At 45.1% G+C, this 18980-nt stretch overlaps 1 protein-coding gene across 7 annotated transcripts in view; it reads left to right on the forward strand.

The window, feature by feature from the left end:
• Positions 1-4816, forward strand: part of ZNF346 (zinc finger protein 346) — a 28414-nt gene extending 23598 nt beyond the window's left edge. For 5 of the 7 annotated variants that reach the window (XM_084839376.1, XM_084839377.1, XM_084839375.1 and 2 more), the window contains one exon: positions 126-4816. In XM_084839376.1, the coding sequence (XP_084695502.1) occupies positions 126-228 (103 nt within the window). In that variant the 3' untranslated portion in view covers positions 229-4816. The remainder of the gene's footprint in view (positions 1-125) is intronic. The other 2 variants (XM_084839379.1, XM_084839380.1) reach the window with 2 other exon arrangements.
• The last annotated feature ends 14164 nt before the right edge of the window (positions 4817-18980 follow it).

Consider the following 18980-nt stretch of genomic DNA (forward strand, 5'->3'; position numbering starts at 1 on the left):
CATACACCTCTTTTCTGGCATAATCCTGTTGACTTTTAGTAGACATACACTTCCTGTAGACTGTGAATTAATCAGTTTTGCAGTAGTTTGAATAATCTCTGTCCCTTCCCTATCTCATTCTATAGTATACCAGGAGGAATCCCTGTTACAGCACGGTACCCAACAACGCTGTACCGTGAGGAGACAACCGGCCCCGATGGCTACAGCTATTTCAGCCAAGACATCTAGAGCAAGCTCCAGTGCTATTTTTGGATTGCTGGCGGCCCAAAAGTGAACATCTTCTATCAACCCGCTACGGTTTTATTGTTCCTCTGGCTAAATGAAACCCTCCTGTCCTGCAGTGTACTGAGTTAGCTGATTCAGAACTAACTATTGGCTAAAGGATCTAGAAGGGACAGATTTACTAGTTGACATTTGCTCAGTCCTTTAGAATAGTTTTCATTGTGTAATCTCTTGCTGTAATGGCTGATGGGTGGAATGTGGATTGTGTCTAGCACGAGCAACACCTGCCAGTGTCCCACCTTGAGCCTACCCTTTCCCTCTGCCCAGAAGAAGCAGAAGGGAGTTCTACAGCCAGTACCAGCCAGAGGAGGTCGACCTTTGGAAGAAAGCTCGTAATTCTTTGTAACACAGTGCTTGTTGAGTGTGAGGTATGGAATAGGCATAATTGACAGACTGATTGCCGCCTTCTCACCTAGAATGGGGCATTACATTGCTGTGTTTGTCTTGCCCCTTCCTGAATTAATTGGGTTTGTGTGCAGAGTTTCTTAGGACACAGGTTTTCCATTTGCATCCTTTTTGTAGTTTTGCAGATCTTGGTTCTGGAGCATCTGGTGATCTGTTTAATAAAGTTCCTTCCATTAGTAATATGCATAATCTGCTTCAAAAAAGCAAGCAGGAGGAGGCCATGCTGAAGCAACTAGCAGTGCCTCCAGCAAACTGCACTTCTCTCTCAGTTCCTGGTATTCTTCTTGTGGAAATCGTAATGTGTTTGCACCTAACTGTGTACAAGGTTCTATTGTGTTAAAATGTTCATCAGAAATCTTTTGATGTGGTGAATGAAGGTTTTTAAATTTTGATCTTTCTCGGAACTTTAAAGCATTTAAACAAATCTGTACAAAGGGATTTTGAGGCTGGCAGTGACATTTGTGAGGTGATTTTCCCCATTTAACTCAGGCATACTTCATCCTCATACTAAGCTACGGAACAGCACTTCGCATAGCAGTATGACCCTTCTGCTTCTGAACTTTGTCCAGTAATCATCTCCCAAGGCTTGGTTTGTGGATGCCATACTTTGGGAGGCCTTCATGTGTGAACCCTTTCAATTCCACTTGTGTGAAACCCATTTCTTAGAGAGAAGTGTCTGTTCTCTGGGGATCCCAACCATTTCTTTCTGATAATTTTTTCTGAGGCTCTGAAAGAAATGTAGGTACCACCTGGGGATGCTGCATGAGGTAAATTGACCATTACTTAGCGTGGAAAGGAGGTAAAATTAATTTGTATATTGGTTGCTTCCTTTCCCCTTACTTGGGTACAAGAAGGAGAGAAGTTTGAAGTCTGCCAATATCTGAATTTGTCTGAAGTCTGCCAGATGGCATGTTTCCAGAACAATCCCTTGAAATTCTAATCTTATTCATCCAAAAAAAATGTTTATAGTACATGGCATTGAAGTGGGATGGAGGGTGGGGAGAGACTATGAGATACTCGCTTCTTGCCTAGCCCATCTTTGAACTGCTTTTTTGTTCCTGTTCAAAACAGGCTCTTCTTTTTCTCTTGCTGCTCTTTTCCTATCTGCTTCAAAATAAGTTCCTTGAAATCAAAACGAGCTCCTTGAAATTGGACACCTCATATTCTTGAGTCTTCACTTACTAATGCTTTAGAGTTCCCCTAATTACAAGCTTGGTTAACCCATGAGCCCCCATAATTAGCAGAAAGCCCATATTCTCTCTTACATTCCTAACCTAATCTTGATGGCAAAGGTGTTTTCAGAACTGGGTATGGGAATCGAAACGTCCTGTCCTCTACCTTATCAAGGTGGCTTGACATGTGAGTTTGCTTTCCCTTCTATTCTGATAGGGTGAGGGTATTGACAGGCACCTTTGTCTCTTCTGGTAGCTTTTGTATCTCCATCTGCAGTATTACTTAGATGGAAATGTATGAATATTGCTACCTGTACATTTATATACAGCTTCTGTGGCACGCGCGTGTGTGTTCCCTCTTTGCCATCCTAGAAAAGTTAGGAGGGTCTTTTTCTCTCTGCTTCCCCAGCAGTACTGCTAGGGTAAGATCAGGTCAGACAAGCAGTGCATTTTATTGCATCCCTGTTACCTACTATATGCCACTGGCAGATCATTCCAGGGAAGTAATCCCACTTATATAAAACTTGCCTTTCGCTTTTCACCACTGCCAGGCTTTTGTGTACAAGATGTTCTCCATTTGTAGAGCCCAAACTAAGCAGAGGTGGGTTTTTTTAACTTTTAAATGTTATTTTATCTTTTCGATTTTATGTCGGGATGGGGTGACAGGATTAGGTGTCCTAGGTTTACATCTCATATTTCCAGTAAATTGGAAAGTGTTTATCCTGCGGAACGACCCCACTGACCCACCCACCCCCAATATTCTCATTTAATTAGTTTTCATTGAATGGCATGACTAAAAGGGGGAGCAGGTTTTAAAGTAACCTTGTGCATCTGTGGAGAAAGCCCTCCCACACACACGCACACACACACTCTGCAGCTTTCCTGTGAATAACTAACTGATGGGACAAATATGTATCTTCTGACTTACCAGTAGTTCTGTGTGCATAAGCCTTGATTTTATGCTTCATCTTTCTCTGCATTTTAACTTTTGTGTTTTGGCATTCTCCCTCTTGTGCTGTACTTCGAATTTGGCCTCCAACACACCCAGTGAGCATTCACAGTCCACAGAGTAGAGATTTGGACACCGTGATTACATCCAACAAGCTCTGGCTTTAGAATTTGGTTTCTACTGTGTATTGAAGTCTATTGCAATTGCTATCAGTTGATATTTTTGGCAAGTGCAAGACTGCGTAAGTATTCCATTATATCGTTAACATGGTCAATATGCTGACTCAACCTGATATGGAAGGGTCATGATAAATTCATAAATTTCCATTTGTCTCTTGCCTGTTTATATACATATGTATGTATGTATGTATATTTACCCAGGCACCGTTTTCCTTATTTTAGAGATTAAAGGGTTGTTTTTTCTATTCATAGCAAATGTAGGTGTTTTATTTTTGGTCTGTGTGAAGTCTGTTCTTGGACAATTGGCTCCCTCTGGAGTTGGGTGTGAGCATACAGCAGGGGTGGGGAACGTGTGGCTGTCCAAATGTTGGTGAACTGCAACTCCCATCAGCCCCGGCCTGCTTTACCAATGGTGAAGGATGATGATAGGAGTTGCTGTCAAACAAAATCTGGAGGGCCACAGGTTCCCCACCCCTGACATAGAGGACTAGTCTTGCAGTGTTGCAGGAATATCCAAATGATGAAAAATGAGCAATTAGTTTAATCTGCATAGTGTGATAGCAGTGGTATGTGTGTGTGCAGACATGCACACAGAACTTGGAATATTTTGAAAAACACTTGTTTGGAAGCATTGGCTTAGGGCAGCACTGTGCTTAGGGAGAATGGGCAGATTCTGTCTTTATATTCAACTTTTGACCACAGCCATTAGAGAGAAAATCTTACGCATGCATACAAATGAAGCTAAATCTTCTGCCACTTTTGATATGGCACCATATTGCATGACAGAAAACTGCTCTGCCCAATATGCAAGAGCTTACTGTGACCTAGTAAGAGTAGACACCTATTTTATTCATTTGGCCTTTTATTCTGAGGGCTTGGAATAGGTTGCAGTATAGTTTCAAATCAAAGCATAAAATGCTGACAAGATGAAATATTGACAGTACAGAAATGACAATCAAGAGGCCTGTTGATGTGTTTGTGGCATATCTGGAGAATGCATAAAAAACAACAATAACCCTGCTTTTGCAGCTGGAATATTACTTTGCCTTCTACAGAAGATATTAAAGGTTCTGCCTTCAAGACACTACACCGAACTACCTCCACTTTCATCTGCATCTTAGTTCTGTAACAGAAGGCTGTATTCTGTAACAGAAGGCTACACTGTAGCAGCTAAATTCTTCTTTTGGTGCTTAGAGAACAAGAAAGCACTTCCACTGAGAACCAATGATTAGCGGTCAAATTCAAACCAAAAGGAAGATTATGATAGTGAGCAGAATGAGTAGTTAATCAATAAAGAGCTTGCCATATGACAGGTAGAACTTTCAGGGTTCATTAGGCCTATCTTACCATTCCCAACTCCATACAAGTGAATGGACTCAGTAGGACTCCAGGGGCCTGAGGTTAGGCTGGTCTCTCAGTAGTCCTTTTATCTTCAAAATTAATCTGATTTAGAAATAATTGGGTCAATTATCCTGGCCCCCTGTCGTTTCAAAGAAACTTTCCCCAAGTTATGTATCGGAATGTATGTCCTTGCTATAAGAGAAGCATGAAGATTCCAGAAGGTTGGAGAACTACAAATTTGTACTATCTGTAAAAGCCAAACAGAAGACTAAAGGGGAAAGGAGAGTTTGTATGAAGCTTTATACTGTCCTTTAATGCATGGGTGTAGAACGTGTGCTCATCCAAATGTTGGTGGACTGCAACTCCCATTAGCCCTCACCAGTATAGCCAGTGATGAGGGATGATGGAAGTTGCAGTCGAACAAAACACAGAGGACAACACGTTCCACACCTTGCTGTAATTAATAAACCTTAATTAAAATATGAACCAATTATTATTGTTTGTCAAACTCACTGCTCCACTGCACCCAAAAACATTATTTGCTATCCTTCAGTGTTCTGGATGGGACCAGGTTCTATAGATGCAAGGGCATGTTTATTGTTGAAACTGCTGCAAATTGTTTTTCTGAGATCCCTGAATATTACATATGCCTGCAAATTAGAGGAGAGTGTCAATGTGTGTATATATATCCCAGAGCAAGTTGCCCTTATTTAAATGTATGTGTGCTGAGACTTTACCATCAGATAGGAGAACAAAGCCTTGCTAAAGCATGGTTTTCTGTTTTATTACAGATAGGAATTCTTGACTGTATAGTGAATCTCCCCAAATGAAATGAAGTTTTGAAAAAAGGACAAGCAAAGCCCACTTATGTCACAAACACTGGACCAGCTGGGTTGCTGGAAAAGAGGAAGCATGGGGAGGTCAGGCAAGATTTTGGGTCTCTCTTCCATCAGCTCACATGGTTGAGAATCATACTCTGGCTTTGTTTCTTTAACTATCATGGAAGAAAGAAGCTTTTGCTCTTAGCACAGCTCAGCTGTGTCTGCTTAAACACTAAAATAGTGGGTAGGATGTTTCCCCAAATGCTTGCTAGTTCCACCCAGTTGGTAACAGAACATCACGACTCCCTCAACTTTGGTACAGCAGGTACAGTTTTGATGCACTGTGACTTGTTCTGATTTGCAGTCTGGTGTATTGTTTCCAAGTAATTTGAATGTGTGCTGGTCTATGCTCTCCAATAAATGTAGCCATTGGATTATTCCTCTCTGGGCTAATTAAATGCCTTGAGAGAGGGACTTTTCCTTCCCTTGGTAAATCACTGCTTATGCTTTTTGGAACACACAGATCCTATCATGTGGAGTTCTGCTCATGGAACAGGGCTCTCTGAAGCCCTCTGAAAAGCTGCTACGACAGGTCAGGGAACTATTTGGAATTGGCAGAAATTGAGGGACTACCCCTTGCACAAGTGGAAGTGTCTCCTGCTAAGGGTTTGTTATACAGCTATAGAGTTAAGAAAATGTATTACAAATCCTTTTTGACACTTGCAAGGCTGTTCCCCTTCTTCATGGTCTCTGTGCATCATATGTATGACTGCTTGGGAACATTCTCAAACTGGTAAACTTGGCAGGAATCCATCCCCACCCTAGTGTGCATCCTCCAAGCGTGGTCTCATGCTTCCCACTCTTCCCTAAATAACATGGCTGGCCTTGGGTACTATGTGCCATTACTTGATGGGAAGGGTGTTGTCAGGCAGCATTTTAGGTAAACCTTGCCAGTAGTCCAGTGTGGCTATTATCTACTCAAACTCTCCTGGCTCGCTTTCTGTTTCTCTGGAGGAAGAAGTCCCCACTGCAGGTCCCTTTTCCATGGAGGAAATCATGTTCACCTAGCTGATGTCCTCAAAGCCTGGAACACTGTCTCCTTCCTCTCTCAAATACTAAATTTACTAGACTTGCTAGCTGAATTCAAGACCTGTACACATTTGGAATATTTGTTGCCAATACTGGCTTTTTATTAAGTTAACTAAACAAAGTTGAACTTCATTGCTTTCCAGACTTGTGAAAATTAATTTCATCCTGTCAAATAACACCTCGTCTGTGACTACACCTAGAATCTAAGGCCTAGATTATAACATCAATGGACAAAATTAATATAGGGAAATGTGATCTTCCTTAGGAATGTGTGAATCCAGAATGAATTAAAAAGCAAAGTTTTTTTGGTGATTTTGCAGAAGGGTCTGGGTCACGAGAGCTGTGAACAGTTCCTCAGGTTTCTCATGGTGAATGTTGGGAGAGGGACAACTGTGTATAAAGTCAATATGTGCTGTATGCGGCTGGACAAACGGGTTCTCAATCAAGTTGGAGGTCATTCCTCTTCAACCTTTATAGTTTTTAGGAGCGCACCCCTTGTCAGGGGGTTACAGTTAAAAACAAACATAACACATTTATCCTACAGGTACATGCACCAGGCAGCCTAGGTTGGCTGTGGCACCCCATAATAAAGAGATGTGGTGGCAAGATCAGAACTTGGAATGCAGCGCATGAACTGCTTTCAGACTAAACCTGAGGCACAAATTGAGATTTGTCCTTTTCTCACCATCTAAAAGAAGACAACTTTGCAGAATTTCTTCAGATATTCTCCACCATCCCTTGCCCCCAATGCCCTGGAACAATGCACAGTCTGAGACATTTTGAGAGTTTGCATCATTGTGGCCAGGCTACAAATGCAGTTGCTGCTGGTAATGGCAACACAAGAAACCCCGGACGCGGGGAAGCTGTGCTACTGCCACTGCTAAAAGTGAGCTCCACTCCCACAAAACTGATGGAGAAGTTCTCCCCCTCCTAGACAAATTGGATGAAAATCCCCCCAAATTTTTCTGCCCACAAATTGGCCTCTTTGAAATTCTCCACCCTTTTTCATAAAGTTCTATAAAGAATAGTCAGTGCTGCTGGGATTTTACCACCTCTCACCACAAGGGGGCAATGGAGCATTATGTCATCCGCCGTTTAAGGCTACAATACAAAATATTGTAAAATAAGCCTCATTTATTCCAGTTGATTTCTGTGGCGTAAACATGTTCAGGACTGCTACGCTACTTTCCTAATCTGATGTGAGCTGTTTTCCTTGGCCTTTTTGCCTGGAGCGTTCCCTTGCAGTACAGCTCAGTCTGTCTTACAAAACATAGTCGTGCACCTCCGCAATTACCTTTCCTGCTTGGTAAATGAGAAGGTGCTGGATGGGGAAGGGGCAACAAGTTAAAAAAAAATGTTATGTGTCTCCATAACAAGTGGAGTGCAACCTGCATGTTTGGTTCTAGAAATCTCTGAGACTGGTAGTTAAATTTCCAAGGGAGGAATCATAACTCAGTTCAGTCCCCAGTATTTCCAGTTAGAAGATGCAGATAGCAAGTGATATTGATGGGGAAGACTGAAACCCTAGAGAACTACTGCCAGTGAGAGTAGGATTATATTGGACTAGATGAAAGAGTAGTGACTGATATAAGGCAGCTTCTGGTGTTCAACTCTTGCTCCATTTCCTAGCTTTTCCCAAGCTTTCACCCATAACTACTGTTGGCTGCCTCCAAATGGAGGGCTCCTAGCACTATCAATCAAAATACATTGTTCAGCCATTCCAGCTTTACCTCGATTGATTTTTCATAGAAAGAAAAAGGACAGACGAAGTTGTAGAAGAACACAGGAGGGTGTCATCTGGAAACCACCACTCCCAAATCCTGTGAATGAGGCAAGATAATTGCACAATAAAAGCTTTATCTGGAAGCCTCAGCGGCCACTGCTGTCCCAATGCCAGCTCCTTATGTTTCTTGTTCATACTTGCATGCACGCTAAAGAATATGGACATTGCAAGTAAGCACCAACATCCATGGAAACCTGTGTTTCTGTTTGGTTGAAGGTGATCACCATCCTTTTTTTTTACTTTGCATGTATAAGTGCAATATTGTGAACCGAGGTGGTTGGAACTGGACAAAGGAAATGGCAGAAAGGTGAAAGGGCATGGAGGCTAAGAGAATTGGAGGCCAGTTGGAGAAGCTTAACAGGCCTGCTCTCTGTGTCCTTAGTGCGGATGGATTCACTTCTATGGGAACATGGGGTTGAGAGGATACCAGGGTTTGTGTTAGCCTATGTTACTATGATTTTCCCCTAGTGTCATTTCATTGCATAGCAGGGGTGTGTGTGTGTGTGTGTGTGTGTGATATATAGCATCAAATATAAAGCCCTCCGCATTCTAAAACACAGCATAAACAGGTAGTGAGACAACCCAAAAGCTTGATGAAGGAGGTGAATCTAAACACATTTCCTAAAAGCCAACAGGGAGGGGGTCACATGGGTCTCATGAGGGAGACTGCTTTACCATAAAGGCCATGCCACAGGGCTGGCCCTTGCATGCAGCAGGAAACATGAAAGTGGGTGGGGGTAGATGAAGACCGGTATTGAGGTTTGAATAGCGCAGAGGACTTTTTAAAGTGTTGGCCCTAACCCAGAGGGGGCACCATTTGGGCTTTGCTTCAGGCGACAAAGTGCCTTGGACTGGCGCTGTCTTGCCTCTAGTAGAAGCCTGCCTCACAACAAATCAGGGCACCCAGCCACGCCTCTGCATCATCCTTTGTCCGTAAGACTACACGGATTGAGTTTTGCACCAACGTTTTGTGCCTTTCTCACAGGTGCTCTTCCATTTTCCTGGTGCTGCTTTTGCCTTATTCTCCTTGAAATAAATTCCCTCTTCTTTTAAATCACTGGAACATAACCCACTTTTCCACAAAGCCTTTCTTTCCTCATTCACTTCCAACTTAACTGCAATATTTGCTAGCAATTAATCTTCAGCTACCCTGCTTTGGCCACATAATGAGAAGACAGGATACCCTGGAGAAGATGCTGATGCTAGGGAAAGTGGAAGGCAAAAGAAAAAGGGGCCAACCAAGGGCAAGGTGGATGGATGATATTCTGGAGGTAACAGACTTGACCTTGGGGAAGCTGGGGGGTGGCAACGTCCGACAAGAAGCTCTGGCATGGGCTGGTCCGTGAAGTCACGAAGAGTTGGAAGCGACTGACTGAATAAACAACAACACCCTGCTATTAAATGGACAGTCATGAAATAATTTTCAGAGTGCAGAGAAGTAAACCATGGGGTCTGACCAGACTTGTACTTTATAAATTATTCATAAATTACCTAGAGTTAGGGTGATCAGTGGGGTAAGCAAACCTGCAGATGACACCAAATTCCATCCACTGAAAATTCCATTGCCGAGAGTTTCAAAAGGTTCTTGGAGTCATGGTAGACAATGCTGTGCAGTGAAAAATGCAAAGGTGGTGTGGAAATTATTAGGGAATGGGTTTAAAATAAAACTGGTAGCTGCATTTGGAATACTGTATTCCATTGTGATCACTCCCATCTCAAAAATAGGTACGGTACAGGAAAAGATCCAGAAAAGAGCTATTAATGATCCGGGGGTTGGAGCACCTTCTCTATGAGAAAAGGCTAAAGCAGCCTTCCCCAAACTGGTGCCCTGCAGATGTTTTGGACCACAATTCCAGTCAGCCCAGCTACCATGGCCAATGGTCAAGGATGCTGGGAATTGCATCTGGAGGGCACAGGATTGGGAAGGCTGAGCTAAAGCATCAGCTCAAAACAGATACAATGAAAGTACTATTTCACCATAATACATAGATAACAAATGGCATCTGATTCAACAAGATGTGAGGCCCACTAGCTTAGACTTTTTTTAGGGGTTAGATATATACATGGGGGATAGATCTATGAAATAGTTGTTAGCCATAAAAGCTCAATAGACCCTCCGTGTTCAGAGGCAGTATACCTCTAAATACCAGATGCCTTGGAACATACAAGAAAGGTGTGTTGCTGCCTTCATATCGTGCTTGTAAGCTTTCTGGGGGCATCTGGTTGGCCGTGGCAGAAAACAGGATGACCTACCAGGGTGAACAACCTGCAGCCTTCAGTCCAATTTCAAAAGCCCTCTGCATGGGATTACTTCAGACCTCTGGCAAGAGCAATCTGTCCCTTCCCTGGTAGCACGCTGCATGGGAAAGGAAAGGGAGGGAGAGAAAAGTGGCAGAAAGAGAAAAGGGATGACCCCCTCACGTTTGGCTCTGGTCCTGCCTGGTGTTGGACTCGGCCCCACTTGTCACTGGGCCTTTGTTCTGATCCAGCAGGATTCTTCTCATGTGCTTTCTTCTCATTCCTGGCATCTTCCTTCGTTTTGTTCTGTCCCATGTTAGTAAACTAGGTAAAGGTAATACAGTATATACTGTGAATGGATATTTATTAACAAAAAGTAAGAGACTAGTATGAAGTCTTGTATGAGCCTGTGGCTGTTAAGTTCTAAAGTGGTTGCTCCAGACTGATTTTTACCCCACCGCATGCTTCCATCTCTAATGCCTGTGACTGTTTCCTGTTTTTGTTTGTGCCTTTCAGCCAGGCAGCTGCAATGTTACTTTCAGCCCCTACTATAACGCTCTTTGTCCAATCTTCTGAGCTTCATTCACAAAATTCCAGCCTCTGCAACGGTCCCAGGAATCTGTGAGAAATGCAGCTGCTTAATATTCTAACCCCAAAGTCTGAGTGGGAGTAGGCTGGGCTGTGTCATGACCCAACTGCTGCATCTTGTTAGGTGCTATTGACATACAACCACATGTCACCAGCAGATATAGTATTGGGAGACATGGAGGAAAGTAGCACAGTTCCCAGGTACAAAGTACTGCACATTGAATGCTTAGGAAATGCAGTAGTCCCACCACCAAGGCACAAGCTCAAGGGAAGGTGTGGATCATGTGCAGGCAGAAAGCAGTAAATGCACACTGATTGTGCTAAATAGTCCAGATTTACATCCCCATGGCTGTCATAGTTTCCTATCCAGGGCGATCCTCAATCCCCATTATTCCCGTTTTCCCTGTTACTTCTGCACTAGTTTTCCTCTGGCACTTAGCAAACACAATTGAGTCTTGCATCACTTCGGCCTATTTCTGTCTCCCTAGCCTATTGCTCCCCCACGTCGTAGCTCTTCCCCTGCCTGCTACTGATCCCATATAGTTCTGCTATCCTGATTCTGCTGTTCTTTGCACCCTTTCTGCCACCTCCTCTCAGCACCCTAAAGCATCCCGGGGATCAGGGCCCACCCCCTCTTTCCGCATCCCAGAGCTGCCTGACCTCTTCCCAGAGATGGATCAGACAATCCTTAGCTCCTGTCCGTGACTAGAATAGGCTGGCTGGATTAAACATTCCTTTAGCTTGGCAGGGAGGGGGGCTGGGCCGGGCTTTGCGCATTGGGAATAGGGAGGCCTAACAGGCAGAGCACCGCTTCTGCTGGAAGGAATGGAGCAAACTCTTAATTTCTGACGATTGTGGCAGTGGGAGAGGGACGGGGGATTAGCATAATCACCTACAGCATTTCCCTGGTCTGCACAGATTGCGCAGGCATGTGGAATAAGGAGCAGAAGAGGTGCTGTTGGCTGCTGGTCACTGACTCGCTTGGTCCATTAGAAGAGGGAAGAGGTCAGGTCATTCTTCCAGCTGCCAACTCCAGGTTTCTCTGCCTGACAAATTCCACTTTGCTAACGACCGTGGCCACAATGTCTAGGGAAAAAGGACCAATCTTCTAACTTTTACAGGAGGGGCTTGTATGTAAGGCGAAAAGCAGAGCCCATCCAATATATTACTAAAGGGATGCTCAAGACAATTGATTGGACGTCAAGGAAGAAGCACGGCCTGATCGACACAATCAAAAGGCTGAGGCACCCTACTTGTTAACAACTGAAATGCAAAGGCACAACATGCATTCTTATATCACACCAATAAACTAAGTCTCTTCTCAGCATGGCCCTGAACATTCAGGACCAGGGACCAAAGCTATCCAGCTCCCTTATCTTTCATATCCCCTGTACTTATTTTTGCACCTGAGGTCCATTTTGCTTCAATGCGTCCAGATGGGCAGCTCCTAGGGACAAATCATTGCTTTTCTACTGGAAGCAACCTATGAAATTGCAATTTACTTTCCACATCTTGAAAGTTATGGTGCTTCTTGTGTGTGTACATGTCGCTATATTCTGTCCACACAAGTGGGTGTGATATAGCCACATGGGAGGAGAAGGCAAATTATAATTCCCCTGAGCAGCCATTTTTTATAATCACTCTTTCTGATTGATTCTAAAAAACAGTTAATCTGCACTTAAACACTTACTTATTTAAGCCAGCCTTCCCCAACTCACTCCCATCCAGCTGTTTTGGACCGCTTCTCCCAGAATTCCTGACCGGTAGCCATGCTGGCTGGGGCTGATGAGAGCTGAAGTCCAAAACACCTGGAGGGCACCAGATTGGGGAAGGCCGATTTAAGAACATATGGCCCAATTATTTTCATGATGAGTAAAAAAATATTTTAAAGTCTTCGTATTTAGAGGCCAAGCTGCAATCAGCAAAAGAAATGTTGCTAAAATGGCCATGACCAGAAAGGCACCACTTGTGTATTTTTTTGTAATCATTTTAAAAATTACTGCTGAAACGCGCTTTCATTTAAGCGCCATTGCATGAATGTTGTAATATTTTTGTTAAAAATAGAGCTGGACAAACATGTTAGTGCTAATTAAAATACTTTTTTTTAAAAAATCAAACACAATGGTAAATGGGTAATAGTGAAATTTTGCTGAAGGGGTGATGGGCTCACCTGTCCTATGCATCACTGCACATAGCAAAACCACACCTCTTTAAAAAGATAGGAGGGTCACACTAAGGGGATCTATACCTGTTGATATTGTGCCACTGTCTGATTTGCCAAGGTTTAAAAAGAGGCAGAAGAAGCAGGGAGGGGAGTGGGACATCAGGAGAACAACACATTGACAATATCATGTAAACGCCCCATAAAAAGTGAGTGAACCAAGTGTGGTGGTTCCACAGTGGGGAAGCCCCTCAAATTTCTATAGCAAGAGCATTATGTTTTTAAAACTAGGAAAGTACCTATTACCTGGGTGTGGGTGCCATCACTATGAGACCAGTGGTAGGATGCTCCCGTCCTCCTTCGCTGACACACTGGAAGACCTGACCGAGACCCTGAAGGAGGGGGAGGCAAACAGTGGGTCGCAGTGGCCTTTCAGCGTCCTGTATTGGTTAGGCAGCTATATCACCCTGGAAGCCAAATATAAAATGGTCCTTCAGCAGAAGAAGTGCTGTTTCTGAATCCCTCCACTGGAGCCCTAGATGCAGCATGCCTTCTCCCCACTTGAAATCTAGGCCTTGCATTTGCCTGAGAATGCATTTTGAAGCTAGGGCTGGGTGAGTGTACTCCCAAGCCGCCTTTGCGCCGTGTATGCCTCATATAGAGGCTCATATAATCAACATTCCTCTCCTGTTTCCTTTGAGCTTTCTGTTCTAAATGGAAATGGAGCCACTGGACATCAACCATTTTGCTGACAGTTTGGTAAGTACCAGAGTAGCCTTAATTATCACTAGCTGAGGCTCTACATCAGGGGTAGGCAACTTCCCTTTGGCCCACCCCCCCATCCCCACTCCAAATCCTACTGCAGATTGCTGGGGGAGAGACTTTAACTTCCCCCCTATCCATTGCAACAATTTCCCAGGGAAAGAGTTTGCAGGGATGGTTCCTCGTGCTGTTGGGCTCCCACCAGCCTGTCAAACAGCTGTTTGACAGGCTGGCAGAGGCCTGCTGCTTCAGAGCAGGGGAGAAGCCACAGGGGCTGCATAAATGGCCATGGAGGGACACATGTTGCCCACCTCTGCTCAGTATTAAGCCAGCAGCCCACTAACACATCATGGTGACAATGAAAGACAAGGCATAATGAGGGAGAGCATTTTAAAAAGAGTCTCTTGCAATGAGGGGTTGTGGCTCAGTGGTAGAGCAGCTGCTTGGCATGCCGAAGGTCCCAGGTTCAATCCCCAGCATCTCCAGGTGGGACTGGAAAAATTCCTGCCTGAATCCCTGGAGAGCTGCTGCTGGTCAGTGTTGACAATACTGGGTTAGATGGACCAAGGCTCTGACTTGGTATAAGGCAGCTTCCTATGTTCCTAATGAAAGACATTTGAGAGATGTATCTGGCTCATGGTAGGATAACTTGAGGTTGGACACTCAGGGTAAAATCAAGTTAGTCATGACTAACTTAAGTCTCGTTTATTTCAGTGGGTCTACTCTAAATAGGATGTATGTTGGGTTTTACCCTCAGCTTTCTTGTACTTCTGCAAGACTAATTCTGTAGAGCTCTAGGTTCTGGTAGTGGTGGTGTTATTTAAAAAATAGACCTGTCTGGTTTGGACTGGACTGGGGATCAATCTGGAGCAAAAAAAAAATCCGTAGGTAGGTGTCTGGTCATGCACCTGCCTTCTGGCTGTCTGAAACTCCATGCTGCTGCTGCCACCGCCACCGCTCTTCCTCTTGCTCCCCCTCCCCCTCCTCACAAAGATCACTGCTATTTGGCATATAGGTTGTGTTTACAATGTGCCACGCACCATAAGAAATTATCAGCATTTCCACATTCTGTGGTTTTAGTCATGCAGGATAGAACAACTACACTAAATCTGCCAAATGATCCCTTCATCAAACATTTCTAATGTGGAAGAATTGCCGATGGCTGGCACTCAAACCACCACAACACAACCTGCTGGTAAACCATAATTGTTGCCTCAGCAGGTGAGATGCAATACAATCCCAACTGCTGTTTTCCAGTGGGAGTGGCAGTTACCCAGCAAGACATATCACAAGCTTCTGCCATTGGGACCATGTCATGGAGTTTAAACTGCCTTTCCCTCAGCGCTGGCCCTACCAAAAGGCAAAGTGAGGTGGCTGCCTCAGGCAGCAGATGCGGGGCGAGGGGGAAGAGAACAGAAGCAAGCTATTGGAGGGGTGTGCACAACATGGCCTGCTCTTTGCCCCTAAGATAGCCTGCTGCCCTCAGATGTGGTAAGGTAAGATTCAACTGCCGGTCTGGTCATCTTCTGTACACGGAATGTACAGATGGGGCGGGTGCCATCTTTGTCTCTCCCTCAGGCAGCAAAATGGCTTGGGCCAGCCCTGTTTCTTCCTGTTCTCCCTCCCCAACACTTCAGAGGCTGTGTCGTTATCTACTCCAGCACTAAAGTACAATGCCCCGTACAGTAGTATAAATAATACAGGCAGTGTGGTGTACTGGTTAGAGTGCTGGACTTGGGAGACCCAGGTTCTAGCCCCCACTCGGCCATGAAACTCACTGGATGACTTTGGCTGAGAGTCACTGACTCTCAGCCTAACCTACTTCACAGGGTTGTTGTGAGGATAAAATGGAGAGGAGGACAATGTGAGCCACTTAGGTTCCTTGCAAGAGGAATAAAGGCGGGATATAAATGCTGGTTGCTTACCTGTAACTAGTTCTTCAAGTGGTCATCTGTGCATTCACACATATGGGCTTTGCACCTGCGCTGAGTCCAGTTGGGAAGCTTCCATAGCTGAGGAACGTTTGGGGGGGAACCCTTCCCCCACCGTCCACTGCGCATCTCCCAGGAGGTTCCCGCCCATTCCCTCAGTTCCTGAGACCGCCTAATGTTGCCTTGGAGCCAAGGGCAACAATCATGCCTCGGTATCAACATAGAATGTGACAGTGACACCAAAGCAGGGATGGTGGGAAGGTTGCGTGAATACACAGATGACCACTCGAAGAACTGGTTACAGGTAAGCAACCTGCATTTCTTCTTTCTGGTTTCTGTGCATCACACGTATGGGCGATTAACAAGCTCACTTACCGGAGGAGGGTAGGTGTCTTTAAGCCAAAACTGATGACAGGACAGCTCACCCAAAAGCACAGTCCGAATGTGCTTGAACGTCGAGTTTCTAATGCTTCACAAACATCGATGGTTTTGACCATGTCGCTGCCCTGCACAAGTCCAACAACAGTAAACCTCTGGCAAAAGCATAGAGAGGGCCACTGTGTGAGTGGAGTGCGCACCGAGGGGATGAGGGCATTCTAACCCCAAGAAATCATAGGCCAATCCAACGGTCTGCACAATCCAAGAGGCCAGTCATTGGGAGGAGAGAGGAGACCCCCTCTTGGTACCGCCGTAACAAACAAAAAGGCGTTGTGTGGTACGGAACAATGCCGTCTTGGATTTGTAAAAAGCCAATGCCCTCCTGACATCAAGAGCGTGCAACTTTCTCTCCAGGTCAGAAGAGGGGTCCAGGAAGAAGGTCAATAGCGACCTGGACTGGTTAACATGGAAGTCAGAGACTACTTCTGGGAGAAAGGCAACATCCAGCCTAAGATCAACCTTGACTTTATGAAAAATCATGAATGGATGGTCTACCCTCAAGGCACAGAGTTCACTAACACATCTAGAGGATGTGATAGCCACTAAGAAGGCAATGTTCCACGAGAGCAGGTGAAGGTCTGTTGTGGCCAGTGGTTCAAAAGGCTTCGAAAGGAGAGCATGTAAGACCACTGAAAGATTCCATTGAGGGACCAAAGTTTGAACTGGGGGGGTGGCAAGTTCTTCAGACCTCGCAGGAACTGGCGAGTGGTAGGGTGAGTGAAAGGGAAAAACTTGAACTGTCCCTCTATAACAAGAAAGAGCCGCCAAATAAACTCGTAAAGATGAGAGTTTCAATCCCTTTTGAAACATTCTCCAAAGAGGTGTGAAGAGGACTGAAAGCATGAAGATTGGCAAAGAACTGGAAAGAGGACCACATCATGGCGTAGGAACGATGAGTAGCCGGCTTCCTCACTGCATCGAGGATTGCCTGAACTCCAGGCTGAACCCGAAAAGGAGAGATCAGTGCTGGATCCTCCAGGCTGTGAGGTGCAATGTGTGGAGATCTGGGTGGTGAATCCTGCCTCGGTCTCGAGCGATTAGGTCCAGATCCTGTAGAAGGTAGAAGAATTGTCTCCTCGCAAGACGGAGTAAACTTGGAAACCATGGTTGTCTCAGCCACCAAGGAGCAATGAGAATGCAGTCCATCCTGTCACATGCTATCTTCTGCAGCACCTTGAAGAGGAGCAGAAACGGTGGGAACAGGTAAGGAAGTGCTCCCTGCCACTGAATTTGGAACGCATTGCCTAGGGAGGATCTATCGACCCCTGGTCTCGTACAGAAGTGGGGGCATATGGCATTCACTAGAGTGGCGAACAGGTCTGTTGCTGGAGTGCCCCAATGCTGGAAGAGGAGATGTAGAATAGAAAACTGACATCTGCCACTTGTGAGGAGACTGGTACCGTCGGCTTAGAGTGTCCAAGACATTTCTCTTCCAGCAATATGAAGAGCGCTCAAGAGAATGTCCTGCTGAATTGTCCATGTGTCCTGCCCTGCTCCTGGATGTGCCAGAAGACTGACGTATTGTCTGTCAAGATTTGAACGTGTCTGCCGTGAAGGTAAGGCTCGAAAGCATGTGTTGCTTTCCACGTCGCAAGGAACTCCAAAAGATTTATGTGGTATTCCTTTTCTTTTGGAGACCATAAGCCCTGTGTCCGCAATGGACTCCCCATCTGGAAAGTGAAGCATCCGTTGTCAAGATTTGTGTAGGTGGCTGCTGGACGAAAGGCATGCCCCAATCCAAGTTGTAAGGCTGTATCCACCAGAGGAGGGACATTAGCGTCTTGATCAGGATGGAAAGGCAACAGCGCCAAGCATCTAGGCTGGAATCGTAGTTTCAGAGTAACCAATTTTGTAGTGGTCACATCTGAAGTCTTGCCTGCCTGACAAGAGAGACCGTAGCAGCCATGTGGCCCAAGAGAACTTGAATGGAGCGGGTAGTGATCAAATGACGAGTAAAGACAGTTTCTGCGAGAGCAATTAATTGCGTTTGTTGGCTGCAAGGGAGGTAGGCTCGCACAACCGTGGAATCCAGTAGAGCTCCTATAAACTGGAGACATTGAGTTGGCTCCAAAGTTGACTTTTCTCTGTTGACATAGAAACCCAATGCGCCCAGAAGGTTCAGAACAATCCCGATGGCATGGCAAAGATCCCTCCTTGAATCCGAGACCAGGAGCCAATCATCGAGATCAGGATAAATTTTGATGCCTTGCAGCCTCCGGTGCGCACACACAACTGCCATGCACTTGGTAAAAACTCTCGGAGCAGTCGCCAGGCTGAATGGCAGAACCCGAAACTGGAACATATCGGTACTGACGACGAAGTGCAGGTATCAACGGTGGGCATCTGCAATTGCTATGTGGAAGTAGATGTCCTTCACGTCCATAGCGGCAAACCAGACATTATTTCAAAGAAGAGGAAGGATTGTAGCCACAGTGATCATTCTAAACCTTCTGGGTTTGATAAACTTGTTCAAATTCCTTAAATCCATAATGCGGCAAAGACCTCCATCCCGTTTCGGTATGGTGAAGAACCGGGAGAAGAAGCTGTCGTCCTGATGGAATGGAAGGACTCTCTGAATAGCACCTTTTTGGAGAAAGGTGGATGTCTCCAGAAGGAGGGCCTGCGACGGTGGTGTGACACAAACAGCCCCCAGTGGGGGGAGAGTGTGAAATTCTATCATTTAACCATGAGCAATTATGTCCAACAGCCAGGTGTCTGATGTTATCCTCTTCCAGGTCTGTAGGAAGCGTGACAGAACAGAACCGAAAAAGGGGGCGGTTGGAAAGACTGGGAGCAATGAACGTCAGGGAGTCAAAGCCGACGCTTTGAAGATAAGTAATT

Source organism: Heloderma suspectum, chromosome 2 (assembly GCF_057233095.1).
Source record: "Heloderma suspectum isolate Gila_16-S chromosome 2, 16-S_ref, whole genome shotgun sequence".
In the NCBI taxonomy this organism is placed as follows: Eukaryota; Metazoa; Chordata; class Lepidosauria; order Squamata; family Helodermatidae; genus Heloderma; species Heloderma suspectum.